This window comes from Mizuhopecten yessoensis, unplaced genomic scaffold (genome assembly GCF_002113885.1).
Source record: "Mizuhopecten yessoensis strain PY_sf001 unplaced genomic scaffold, ASM211388v2 scaffold10479, whole genome shotgun sequence".
In the NCBI taxonomy this organism is placed as follows: domain Eukaryota; kingdom Metazoa; phylum Mollusca; class Bivalvia; order Pectinida; family Pectinidae; genus Mizuhopecten; species Mizuhopecten yessoensis.
The window spans coordinates 1,580,256-1,594,469 of NW_018408567.1; the positions used below are offsets into that span (position 1 = coordinate 1,580,256).

A 14,214-nucleotide genomic window follows, 5' to 3' on the forward strand; every position below is an offset into this window, starting at 1 on the left:
TTACTCGAGGTATCGAGCGGACACTGTTTCGGCAAGTAAAGGGCATAACTCCAGAAATTATGGTCGGATAATGGCGGGTATTAAACTTGTCCGAGGTTTCATGGGAATTAATAACCTTGTTGTGAAGTTTGAAGTTAATCTGTTAATAATTACTCGAGATATCGAGCGGACATCGTTTGACCGCCCGCCCGCTCACGTGATAACATAATACGTCCCCGTCTTCGACGGGCATATAAAAATTGGAGGTTTTATGGTATGCTAAAGTGAATTAACTGCATTTTGTAGTCCAATAAGTCTGCAGACCGATAACAACGAGAGCACAGCTCAAACATGGTTGTGTCATGCAAGGATATGTTAACCAAGTTATCCACAGGGGTAAGAAACAGACTAACCCCTACCCTCTATACGCTTCACTGCATATATAAGTATATAGGGGTCGGGTGTTAGTCCGTGCCTTGCCCTTGTGAGATTATCTAAACATTTTGGGAGTTTTCCTGTTTGTATAGAAGTTAAGATGTCCTCACCAGTTATACTCTGAACTTATTTGTAAAGTGATTAGATCTTCTTTCAAATGAATCACTGTATAAAATTACTCTTAAGATTTTTCATTAAAACTAAAGAGGCCCAGAGGCCTTAAAAGTCACGTGAGTTAAAAATAAAAATTTCTACTTGCTATTTTTCTTCCAATAACCTGTATACCCTCTGGTGTATTGTCCCAGATGTATTGTGATGCGACAAAGAACAGAATTACACATAACCAAAAAGATTTTCTGACTGCAGGTATTTTATGAGAGAAAACACAACAGGATTCAACTTTCTACTCAGTGGTTGAAAGTGAAAGTTGGTATCACACAAATTAAGTTAGTAGAATGAAATCCATGTAAAATAAGTACACATATTTTCAATCACAAATGTCGTGAAATATCAAAAAAAAAGAAAAAGAAAATTACAAACATGAAAAAATCAATACATGTTTTAATATATAAAACACAACAATAATAAATAAATAACACAGAAATTAACATCTTTACTATAAGATACTAGAGATTTAGTTTTAACAGCAATTTAATGAATACGCTCACAATTAAACAAGTGAGAATTGCATACATGTATATGTAATATTCTAAAAATATCAACCACAAACAAATTAACAAGTAAAATGCTCTCTTTGCTGGATTTTTTTTGCATAACATTTTTTTTAAACTCTTGAACAGTGAACAATGTCAAAAAACTGTACAGAATGCCAGTTAGGACCAACAGCAGCCACATTGTCAAACAGTACTTATTCTAAATCTGCTTTCTTTTATCTGGAAATTGTAAAAATGAAAATAGAATAAATTAAAGAGTAATTTTGATAAATACATACATGTATGTATAAATATATAAAAAGGCTAACCTGTTAAGCAGCATAAAAGGTTACAATGGAAAAATAATTTGAAAATTTAAAATCAAATTTAAAAAGTATATTTCAAGGTTTTTCTTCTAAAAAAAACCCTCCTAGAGACTGGCTTAAATTGTGTGCTTGAGGACCTCCAAAACAAGAAATGATTTTTTCTAAAAAACGTGAAATTTCGTTATGGCACAGTCCTGCTAAAAAATAGGGCGATTTTGATTTTTTTTTATAAAAATGAAAATAAATTACAAAGCATTCAGTTGATTTACTGGAATGCATTTTATATAACATATATATACATAAAAAGAAATAGTTTTACCAATGTCCGCTATATATGCGTACCATAACCGCCATAGCGATATCACAGCAATAGAAATACATAATGATGGTCTTGAGGTAAAGAGTACTTTTGATTTATATATATTGTGTTAGTGCAGTTCTTTTGTTCAATTATAATAACACAAAACATTCATATCACCCTTCATATGTGATTCATTTTCTGTCCTTCAATAATTCTTGCTATATTTCTCGGTAAATCCTTGAGGGATCTTTCTCTAATATCACTTGAAATTAAAGTTCCCCATTGTCCTAAGTCATGTTAGTTATGTGCATATCTAGTTTTGGGACAAAACAAAAAACCAAGATGGCTCAGAGGTGGTCATCTGGAATTTTGAGAGTTTAAGTTTATTAGCGCTTTTTCTCATTACTTGAGTGATCTTTCTCAAACTTCACATGAAAGTTTCCTACTGTCTGTAGTTATTCATACTGAATTTTAATTTTAGGACTGATCTAAAAACCAAAATGGCCAATATGTGGCCATATGGAATTGGGGAGTTAAAGTTTGTTAGAGCTACTGTATTATGTTCCATGTTATACATGTTTCATGTATAAGCTGATCAGTAAAAACAGAGTAGTTGCCAGGCAGCCATCTTGGATTTCGACAGGTCCAGTTCCTCATCACTATTTCCCAAGACTAAGACTGATCTTCTTGCAAGTTTCAAATTAGGTTCCTACACTTGTCACACATTCAGTACTGTGCTAGTAAATAGGTCAAACAACAATGTCACTTTGAAACAACAATGTCATACATAGTAGTATGCAGCTTTGATCTGAAGTTACCACAAGGTGTTTATAATTCCATGACTCAATCCAACAGATAAGAGAAAAGATCTAAGCAGGAAATCAGTACTTAAGCCCGGTGATCACCTGCGCATGTACTCGCTTGTATTATTCCATGCAGTAAACTTTTAATAGAGTTCTAGAAGCCCTGGGCCCACTTGTATAAAACATCTCAACTCTTGAGATTTCCTCAAGTCTAAGATTTCCCATAGACAATACATTGCTTGAGTTTTTCCTTAACTTTCAGATGTTTTACACAAGTGGGCTCTGTATACTGTCCCAACACAGTCATGGCGATATCTGACACATCCTCATTTGGAATCCTTGCTTAGCTCTGGGAAATCCTCATCCATTATCTGCAAAAGCCTTTTTTTGTTACGATGAATTTTTCTAATAGTGTCTGTCACACTGCTTTTGAACAGAGCACTTCCTTTGCCAACATATTGTATGCTGTTATTCCGTGCTTCGTTCATTTCCCGCAACACTTTTTTTATATGAAGATGTACTACAAGTCTGCATACGTTTCTGGAATTGGCACTGATAGATACCAATAAGGTGCTCTCCTAAAACTTGTTTGGCACGGTTAAACAGAGGTTTCGACTTTTTCATTTCTGTGAAGAAAGAAACAAGAAATGCAGAGTTATTTTTGGTAGTGGTTTCTATGTCATCCATGAAAGCAGAAAATTGTGAGCCTGTGGCAATTAATGTCCTTACTATGTTTAGCGCTTTTGCCACTAGCTGCAATTTTTTTGAAAAACCACACAAGACATGGACGTAGATCCGACAATAGCGTCTCAAACTCTTTGCCAGAGTCGTCCATTACCTCTCGGAGCCTTTTAAAAACCTCTTGTATCAGACTGAATACAGTTTTCGTGAATATATCTCCCAAGGGTAAGGTGGATGAGTCCATCTCTTCGTGTTCCATTTTGGCCAAAAGTAACAGAGCTAGAGGTGTGTAGTTCTTGTTGTTGAAGATGACCTTTTCCAATGCCTTATGCCTATGTACCTTAGCATGGAAACATTTAAGGAATTCAACGCTCTCCTCACTATGTTTGAAGGGAGCCTCAAAGTGCCTCAGCAACATGTCAATTGTCGTCTTTGGCAAATTGTCAACACTCTTGATATAGTCCTCCGTGATGACCTGTAAACAAAAGAATGAAATTGACAATGACATTTCTGGTAATCCAGTATTATGCTTTAAGTCTGTTAGAAATATATTTCTCAAAGTCTTACACAAACAATCTACCTATCAAATGTGTCACAAAGTTTCAAAACCAACTGGTCCCTTTGCCAAGCTATGATTAAGTGAGCAATATTTGTTGTAAACATGTACTACAATGTGACGAAATCGTATATTCCATACGTCACTCAACCCGTGATGCTTTGCCTATCGATAGAGAGTGTATACACACTGTACTGAATATGTAACTAGTTGGGTGAAGATCTAGCCCCGATCTCCCCTTTAGGTCAGTAGCGGGTCATACAGATGACTTAGCTGGAGTACTGGTCTTCGATGTAATCATACTATAATGATATTTATCTCATAACTGAGCCGTATTACCACGTCATACAGCCATGTCATAAATATAGTATTACACACGTGTGAAAAAACCTTAAGGTGCTGCGATTGGTCAAAACTGTGGGAACATATTCCTACGCCACTACAAGAACTTCTTATATTTACTACACCACATGATACTTTTATTGAAATTGTAAATGAATTTGAGATGTTTCTTTTGTCCTTATTATTTTCATTGCATTTAAAAATGGTTCATTGTTAAAAAATAAAAATCTGGAACTTCTTAACACAAAGATCCTCTATGTATGTCCTTGGTGTACTATTGTATGAGTGATATAAAAACTTGATTGATATATAACTGGTTTATCATATTTACCTTTACAATCTTTGCGAGCTGTTGACCGCTGAAAAACGGACACAGTTCTTGCCAGTTCGGCAGAAAGAAGCCAAGAAACTCTGCCTGAATTTGTAGTCCTACATCGACGAATGATTTACTAAGCATATAAGGTGAAACCTCATACTGAGAATGCTTGTGCACTTGGAGTAGAAACTTGAAACAGGAGATTCTCTGCTCAGGAAAGGTAAATTCTTTAAGGTAGCTATAGTCCTCCAGTACTCTGTAGACTAAATCGGCAAACTTTGGGTCATCAATTCTTTCTGTGTAGGTCAGGAACTGAAACAAAACAACTTGTTGACAAGCATAAAATATTTCTAGTGCACATCATTAGTAATCACTGGTGTTGAAGTCAATTAATCAAGTACAACCATTAAACCTACGAAATGTATATATAGTTTATAGTGACATACCAAGAAGAATGCCATTGGTTAATTCACCAAGTCAATTTGAAGGTTTTTGTTATCTCTGGACCTATAGGTTGTCAGCAGGTGCACAGTGCAGTAGCTCTTTTTAACTACAAATGAGCCAAACGTAGTTAATATTGAACTAGAATGGAGCTTACCTTTGATATGACAGCGTTGTTGGTAATTAATGTTGAACTAGAATGGAGCTTACCTTTGATATGACAGCGTTGTTGATAATTGATGTTGAACTAGAATGGAGCTCACCTTTGATATGACAGCGTTGTTGATAATTGATGTTGAACTAGAATGGAGCTTACCTTTGATATGACAGCATTGTTGGTAATTAATATTGAACTAGAATGGAGCTTACCTTTGATATGACAGCGTTGTTGGTAGTTAATGTTGAACTAGAATGGAGCTTACCTTTGATATGACAGCGTTGTTGGTAGTTAATGTTGAACTAGAATGGAGCTTACCTTTGATATGACAGCGTTGTTGGTAGTTAATGTTGAACTAGAATGGAGCTTACCTTTGATATGACAGCGTTGTTGGTAGTTAATGTTGAACTAGAATGGAGCTTACCTTTGATATGACAGCGTTGTTGGTAGTTAATGTTGAACTAGAATGGAGCTTACCTTTGATATGACAGCGTTGTTGGTAGTTAATGTTGAACTAGAATGGAGCTTACCTTTGATATGACAGCGTTGTTGGTAGTTAATGTTGAACTAGAATGGAGCTTACCTTTGATATGACAGCGTTGTTGGTAGTTAATGTTGAACTAGAATGGAGCTTACCTTTGATATGACAGCGTTGTTGGTAGTTAATGTTGAACTAGAATGGAGCTTACCTTTGATATGACAGCGTTGTTGGTAGTTAATGTTGAACTAGAATGGAGCTTACCTTTGATATGACAGCGTTGTTGGTAGTTAATGTTGAACTAGAATGGAGCTTACCTTTGATATGACAGCGTTGTTGGTAGTTAATGTTGAACTAGAATGGAGCTTACCTTTGATATGACAGCGTTGTTGGTAGTTAATGTTGAACTAGAATGGAGCTTACCTTTGATATGACAGCGTTGTTGGTAGTTAATGTTGAACTAGAATGGAGCTTACCTTTGATATGACAGCGTTGTTGGTAGTTAATGTTGAACTAGAATGGAGCTTACCTTTGATATGACAGCGTTGTTGGTAGTTAATGTTGAACTAGAATGGAGCTTACCTTTGATATGACAGCGTTGTTGGTAGTTAATGTTGAACTAGAATGGAGCTTACCTTTGATATGACAGCGTTGTTGGTAGTTAATGTTGAACTAGAATGGAGCTTACCTTTGATATGACAGCGTTGTTGGTAGTTAATGTTGAACTAGAATGGAGCTTACCTTTGATATGACAGCGTTGTTGGTAGTTAATGTTGAACTAGAATGGAGCTTACCTTTGATATGACAGCGTTGTTGGTAGTTAATGTTGAACTAGAATGGAGCTTACCTTTGATATGACAGCGTTGTTGGTAGTTAATGTTGAACTAGAATGGAGCTTACCTTTGATATGACAGCGTTGTTGGTAGTTAATGTTGAACTAGAATGGAGCTTACCTTTGATATGACAGCGTTGTTGGTAGTTAATGTTGAACTAGAATGGAGCTTACCTTTGATATGACAGCGTTGTTGGTAGTTAATGTTGAACTAGAATGGAGCTTACCTTTGATATGACAGCGTTGTTGGTAGTTAATGTTGAACTAGAATGGAGCTTACCTTTGATATGACAGTGTTGTTGGTAGTTAATGTTGAACTAGAATGGAGCTTACCTTTGATATGACAGCGTTGTTGGTAGTTAATGTTGAACTAGAATGGAGCTCACCTTTGATATGACAGTGTTGTTGGTAGTTAATGTTGAACTAGAATGGAGCTCACCTTTGATATGACAGTGTTGTTGGTAATTTAATTTGAACTAGAATGGAGCTTACCTTTGATATGACAGCGTTGTTGTTAATTTTGTTGTCAAGAAAGCCGAAGAAGATTCTCTTAACGACCAGTTTCCATCTTTGCTTCATTATGTAATTATTGTCATTGCCTGGGAAAAAAAGTGAAAAGAAAAGGTTCTGTAAGGGATTTATAGTATGGTCCCATTTTTCAGTGGACTGGTAACGAGAGGTCTAGAGGGCCTGTATCGCTCACCTGGATATTTGAGCAATCATGGGAAAATATTCTCAATAAAAGTACTTTTGCAAATATTTCCATATATTGAGTCTCCTTGGCTTAAGAGTATTCCATACACTTTATACTACTCTATCCCAGCATGCTACTGGTCAAATATCATCAACCAGGGACTCCTGGTATTGCAGAAGAGATTGTTTCAAGATATTTACATATTTGACCCCTGTGACCGTGAAAGTAGGTCAAGATAATTTATTTGGGGAAACTTTATAGCACTCTGTCCAAGGTACCTACTGGCCAAGTATCATTATTCTGGGCCTCCTGGTTATTCTGAAGTAGTTGTTTCAAGGTTTTTACATATTTGACCCCTGTGACCTTGAGAGTAGTTTAAGGTAATTGTTTTAGGAAAACTTTATATCACTCTGTCCTAGGTACCTACTGGCCAAATATCATTGCTCTTGGCCTCTTGAATATTCAAAAGAAAACATTTAAATGATTTAAAATCATTTGAGCCTTGTGATTTTTAAAGTAGGTCAAGGTCATTTATTGGAGGAAACTTTATAGCACTCTGTCCCAGGTACCTACTGGCCAAATATCATGGCTCCTCCAGTTCTTAAGAAGAAGTCGTTCAAAGAGGTGAGCTAAAAATACTAAAGGGTTTTACTGTACTGTCAGGCTCTTGAGTGGACTGGTAAATAATACTGCACAGACTAATGCAGTCTATCATAGGTCCAAGTGTGAAGCATTGGGTTCAGAACTGAGGCTTTGGAAAGTTCTGAGCCCGAATTCTACACCTGTACATACATCTGTATGGTCTACAGCTGACATGTATTTGCCAGGGCACACTTACTCATACATACCATAACTCTGATCTGCTGGTATGGTGAGGTTCTGTAGTGGACAGGTACTGAGACAGACACCCTCTAATGATAACATCTGAGCAGTCTCGCCACCTAGTTGGGAGTCTTTCAGAAGGAAACTGAGCAAACAAACAGCATAATGGTTACCATAGAAGCTGGCCTGATGCTCCTGGAGTGCTGAAGTATACTTTTGAATGATGTTTCCCTTTAACAGATGTATGGTACTGCTGCTGTCATCAAGCTGGAAATAGCGCTCCTGTATTTTCACTTCTAAGAATTCAAGCCAACTGTAATCTTTGGATATAATAGCATTCTGCGGGGCAATCGCTCTAAATCTACCGAGCTCCATGGCATAAAATGTAGCATCCATGATGACCGGAATTCCTTCGAGCCCCAGACTCTTCCATCTGGTACAGTGTGTAGCAGACAAGCAGTAAGGCATAGGAAATCTGGGCCTACAAAATAACAAATTGGTGGAAATCGGTGCTGTCCACTGTGATGATAATCCTTTAACTATTAATGGCGAATTAATGTTAGGTCAAAATCGAAAATTATTTATAGAAATTGTCAGCAGCGCTAACTACTTGAAATGTCCGGACACCAAACCAATTCTGATCCAAAGTGACAGCAAATCAGAACAAGAGGCCCAATGGGCCTGCATCGCTCACCTGGTAATAATCTCACACTTGTAATCTTAAAAGTGGACTAAAATACAGCTACAGGCAGAATATCAGTGTTTGATTCACAAGAACCTATCAAAAGATTTAAACATGAAGCCTGTGTCCTTGAATGTCAAACAAGGACATTAGGTTGAAAGTGGATCAAGGTCATTCATTTAAACAAACTTGGTAGCCCTTCATCCCAGATTTTGAGACATCTGACCCCAGTGACCTTGATAGTGGGTCAAGGTCATTCATCCCAGCATGCTACAGGCCCAATATCAGTACCATGGGCCTTTTGGTTATTAAGAAGAAGTGGTTTGAAGATTTTAAGACATTTGACCCCTGTGACCTTCAAAGTTGGTCAAGGTCATTCATTTGAACAAACTTGGTAGCCCTTCATCACAGCTTGCTACTGGCCAAATAGCATCATCCTAGGGTTTTCGGTTATTGAGAAGTTGTTTAAAGGTTTTTAACATATTTGACCCCTGTGACCTTGAATATATATAAAAGTCATTCATTTGAACAAACTTGGTAGCCCTTCATCCTAGCATGTTACTGGCCAAATATCATTATCCTAGGTCTCTTAGCTATTGAGAAGAAGTTGTTTAAAGACTTTTTAAGACAATTGACCCCTGTGACCTTGAAAATGGATGAAGGTCATTCATTTCAACAAACTTAGAAGCCCTTCATCACAGCATGCTACAGGCCAAATATCAGTACCCTGGGCCTTTTGGTTATTGAGAAGAAGTTGTTTGAAGATTTTAAGACATTTGACCCCTGTGACCTTCAAAGTTGGTCAAGGTCATTCATTTGAACACACTTGGTAGCCCTTCATCACAGCATGCTACTGGCTAAATAGCATCATCCTAGGTGTCTTAGTTATTAAGAAGAAGTTGTTTATAGGTTTTTAACATATTTGACCCCTGTGACCTGGAATATATATAAAAGTCATTGATTTGAACAAACTGGGTAGCTCTTTATCCTAGCATGTTATTGGCCAAATATCATTATCCTAGGCCTCTTAGTTATTGAGAAGAAGGTGTTTTAAAGATTTTTTAAGACAATTGACCCCTGTGACCTTGAAAATAAATGAAGGTCATTCATTTGAACAAACTTGGTAGCCCTTTATCCCAGCATGGTACTGGCCAAATATCATCATCCTGCGACTTTTGGTTATTCAGAAGAAGTTGTTTAAAGTTTTTAACATATTTGACCCCTGTGATCTTGAAAATAGGTGAAGGTCATTTATTTTAACAAACTTGGTAGCCCTTCATCCCAATTTGCTTCTGGCCAAATATCATCATCATAGGCCTTATCATCATAGGCCTTTTGGTTATTGAGAAGAGGTTGTTTAAAGTAAAACATTGATGCCGGACGGACGGACGGACGGACAGACGACGGACGCCGCACCATGGCATAAGCTCACTTGGCCCTTCGGGCCAGGTGAGCTAATAAATATATAACAGAATCAGGAAACTTCTCGGGATGTTCTCAATTCTCAAAATCCTATTTTTTGCTGAGTTGTCAGCAGTTGTCATTTTTGTCCTCCCTTATAAGAGGAATTCACCAGTACAATACAATATATTACAGTGTAGTATACAAAATATGCTACGTTTAATAACATGTGAAGGGCAATTAACTAATACTGGTCAATTAAGGATTTACTGGTGAAGGGGTATATCTAATCGGATGAACGTTTCCGGGTAACCAGTATTTTCTACAATTACCTGACATGATTTGATTTAAACATAGAAACTGACCTTTGACATGCCCTCCATATCAACCTCAGTAGATTCTCGACAAGGTACAGAGCATAGTTTCTTCCTTCGTCTACTTTTCTGTTTACGTTTCCGCTTTGTTGTGGTTACCTTGGAAACAGTCTCATTCTCATCACTTTCTGAAGATGGAAAATAATGATAAAAAAACTAAACAAAACAAAAACAGAGTTTCAAGCAGGTACATGTACCTGGTATATCAAATAAGAGGTGATACGTCTGATCTTATTAAAAACATTTTAGTATTGGCTTGTCTATTTATTTTGTTCCAAATATATTCAGAGGGTATGGCCCCCCTGGCAGCAGGGCGGGGCCAAATAGGGGTAAAATAGGTAAATCTTTAAAAATCTTCTTCTCTAACCAATAGACAAAGGAGGGGNACAAGTGAAGGGATATAAACCAAATGCAGTCTGAAGCATGCTTAGAGACAAAAAACTCAATTTGTTTAATTTGTATAAAAAGGTGCATGTGAGGCCCAATAGGGCAAATAGAGGAAAATTGGGACATAACATGGAAACTCATTTTCTTGGTGTCTTTCCCAACGAAACAGATTTATATGTAGTTCTTCTTGCAATTTTGTTTATTGTACTCCTTTGATAAACCTGTATGGTACTCAGCAGGTTTTAAATTGAAAAATAAAATACCAGGTGAGCTATTAAGGCCCATGGGCCTCTTGTTTTATATTTCTCCCTTAACTAGTTTATTGTCACCGAGATGGGAAGAGAACAGTTATTTGATTAGAATCTTCTCTGTGGATCCTGATTATTTCAGAGTTTATGCAAGTATGAACACAAATTGATTAAATAAATACATATTCCATGAAGCTCTCTAGGGGTTTATTGTAAATATGGATGTAACCGATTTGCATTCGTTTCGGCATGTACATTGAACGATGCCGTTCAATCCTAACTTTTTCATTTTACATTTCATAGTTATTATTGATCTAGATATAGGTATGTTAAATACCATACTATGGTGTAAATATAAATTTGTTCAGGGGTCTGTGAGGTATCTTGAAGCTTTTCACTTCAAAATTGGTCAAGTGTGACCTTTGACCCTTTAACCTTGACCAATGACAGCAAATATTTAATAAGGTAAAGAAGTTGACATTACTATCCTATGGTGTAAATATGTCAAACTAAATGCGTTCAAACTAAGGGGGGATGGACGGACTCACAGACGGACGGACGGACGCACACACACACACACACAGATGAATGCACTGACAAAGCGATTACTGTACTATATAATTCCTCACTGGGGGTGTTACAATAACAGAATAACCACTGGAATGATATAACAGATACCTTCACTGGAACTCTCTAGGACCTTGTCACATCCAATGACCGAGTACTGAAACAAACAAAAATAAAATATAAAATATGATGCGTGAAATAATGTCCTGTGCTTATTATAATTACCCAATCAAGGATCACATGCATCTGCTATGGTGTAAATTTCATCTCAATTTGGCTAATTAACATGTTGCATACTGCCAAATTAGAATTATCCCCGACTTAAGGGCAGTTTGGGAAATACTGCGAAAGTGGAAATTCTCATGTTTGGAAATGTTCACGTTGTGAGTATTTAAACTGTTAGCAGTGTGGAAATTCATTGCATCGGAATTGGTTCTACAATCTATGTATCCTGTTTATCTATAATCTGCAAATTCATTTTTACATGTAGATATCTTTGGGGATATTTACTAGACTACAAAAAAATTTGTGTGCATTTCTACTCCGCAAAAACTTTCCACTTTTACAGCTAACAAAACTTCATTTCACACAGCCACATTTTGATGAAAAATCAACAATATTTATCTTCGCACCTTGATCTTACTGCTGATTTTGCACAATGTCCAGTACTTATACATGTAGTTCTTACCTTCCTGGACAGGTTCAACAGCTTCCTCAAGATGACCAGCCCTAAATTGTAGAGACTCTTTACACGGTTCTTTGTCTCAATCTGCAACAATGCTTCAAATTAACATGACAGGCAGCTTTTCATCATAAGACCTGAAATAAAGAAAGTTAGGGTTAATGTTATACCCCTAATAGCTTGTATTACAGATATTACGCTATAGCTATCATATCAAGCAGGAAACTGTAGCGGAACTGGACTGGGTCGATCATCAGTGACCAGGTGGCTCAGTTGGTAAAGTGTCTGTCCAGCGTTTGTAGGGTACGAGGTTCAAATCCTGATTTGGCCAAGTATTTCTCTTCTAACCGAGTGAATGCTTGACAAGGGGAAAACTGAACCTGGGTTGTGAATGGTGTTGTATTCGTGGGTGAAGATTTAAAAAGGGAAGGAGGAACATGTAGCTGAACTGGACTGAACCCAACATTGGTGACCAAGTAATTAGGGCGTCTGTCTAGATTTCGGAGTTTTCCTGGGTTGGAAGTCCGGTCTGGTGCATTTCTCATCATCTCCTATCACAAAACAGGAGACTATTGTCTACTCCAAAACCGCAAGGAAAGGAGAACTAATGTCCAAGCTGGAAATTAAAAGATAGTAAAGGGGTAAGCCTTGTAACTATCTGAAGATATTTAGGCGGAGAGATTCGTAACTTATTACAGGTATGATATATTTACGAGGTAAGTGGTTTCTGTTTCCCATGCATCAGATCACCCAGTGAATCCGGAGCATCAGGTATCAGGCTAGCACACAACACTTGGTAAAAAGGGTCCTTTCTTGAAGCTCCAAGAACTCCCTCAGAATTGCTGTCATCGAGACTCATGCAGGGAGATGATGTATAGTTCTCCAGTGGCATCGAATCGAAATCTGACCACTCAGAAGCCTTTAAAAACACCACAGATGTGTTTCTTTTTCGGGCAAAGCTTAAATAACAAAAATGTAATTGAAACAAACATTACTTATTTCAGTAATCTGTCACATAAAATACATGGTTGCTTGTATTATCTGGGTTTTTTTTTTTATATTCCATACCGATACTTTTAAGCTTGTGTTTCGATAATACAAAATACTGTGAAAGCACTAATTTTTGTGGGTTTTTTGATTTCGTTGATTTTGCGGGTAATCTTCATTAATTTCAAGTTGGATGTAAAACAATTCTCGAATGCATGTACTCGCCAAATGGTGTTTTAGTCTGTAAACCACGAAATTTTGGCCCTAAGAAGAAAATATCTAATATAACGTACTACAGTACCTGTATATTTTTATGAAATGCATCAATGATATCACATTTTAGTCTATATTTCAACACAAGTAATAACAAAACAAATTTCAAATGTTTGGGGCACCCCTTTGTCAAGACAAACATTCAACAATTACATAGTTACACAAGTCAGATAGTAGTTACAGAGGTTTAACACCATGTCCAATATCTTTTCAGCAGAATGTGTGCCAATAAAATCATTGCTTGTTAATACATGTATCATAAACTCCACCCTTATCACATCCTCGATACTCCTGGGGTGACGCTCACTTTCGCTCTCTGCACCCCTGGAATATATTGTCAAAACAAAATTGAAGGCTCAGTGTGCACCAGCTTGTGGATGAGATCAGGAAGACTAGTTTGATTATTTGATATACATCAAAAGAATCTATCGGTCGTGTAACGGTAAAATGGGTTGGCTTTGAAGTTGGGCGCTGCTCCTCTCTAATCTTCAAAGGACAGGTATCAGCCTAGCGCTTGATTAGTTGTTTTTTTCTACCAGAGACCAATCAAATAGCTAGCCTCGTGCCTTCAATTTTGTTATGACATATTCAAGGGGTGCAGAGAGCAAAAGTGAGGTAACCCCTGGAGTATCGAGGATGCCCTCATCATGAAAGAAAAAATGGTCAGATGTCAGATGTAGAAAAAAGCTTTTATTTTATAAAAAGAAATATATAAGCTTTACTGACCCATTGATATAAATGGCAGCTTGGACAAGATCTTCCCTGATCTGCCCGTGGAAACAGACCACGATACAGGT

At 37.1% G+C, this 14,214-nt stretch overlaps 1 protein-coding gene and 1 long non-coding RNA gene across 2 annotated transcripts; both read right to left on the reverse strand.

Moving 5' to 3' along the window:
• Positions 1-1,658: 1,658 nt before the first annotated feature.
• On the reverse strand, positions 1,659-8,224 carry LOC110460805. Its single transcript, XM_021513962.1, has 4 exons — positions 7,843-8,224; positions 6,793-6,899; positions 4,408-4,704; positions 1,659-3,653 (listed from the first exon to the last, which is right to left on the reverse strand). The coding sequence occupies exons 1-4, from the start codon at positions 8,210-8,212 to the stop codon at positions 3,177-3,179; spliced, it is 1,251 nt and encodes a 416-aa protein (XP_021369637.1). The 5' UTR covers positions 8,213-8,224; the 3' UTR covers positions 1,659-3,176.
• Positions 8,225-10,284: 2,060 nt separating this feature from the next.
• On the reverse strand, positions 10,285-13,102 carry LOC110460758. The gene is made up of 4 exons (XR_002464056.1): positions 12,871-13,102; positions 12,164-12,294; positions 11,587-11,632; positions 10,285-10,401 (listed from the first exon to the last, which is right to left on the reverse strand). It is a non-coding gene; the product is annotated as an uncharacterized LOC110460758 (long non-coding RNA).
• Between the last annotated feature and the right edge of the window lie 1,112 nt (positions 13,103-14,214).

Coding starts and splice junctions, on each gene's coding strand:
- LOC110460805 (XM_021513962.1), bottom strand. CDS start 8,212: ATGGATGCTACATTTTATGCCATGGAGCTCGGTAGATTTAGAGCGATT. Junction 6,900..7,842: donor ACCAGCAGATCAGAGTTATG/GTATGTATGAGT, acceptor TTTTTTTCCCAG/GCAATGACAATAATTACATA. Junction 3,654..4,407: donor AGCTCGCAAAGATTGTAAAG/GTAAATATGATA, acceptor TTTTGTTTACAG/GTCATCACGGAGGACTATAT.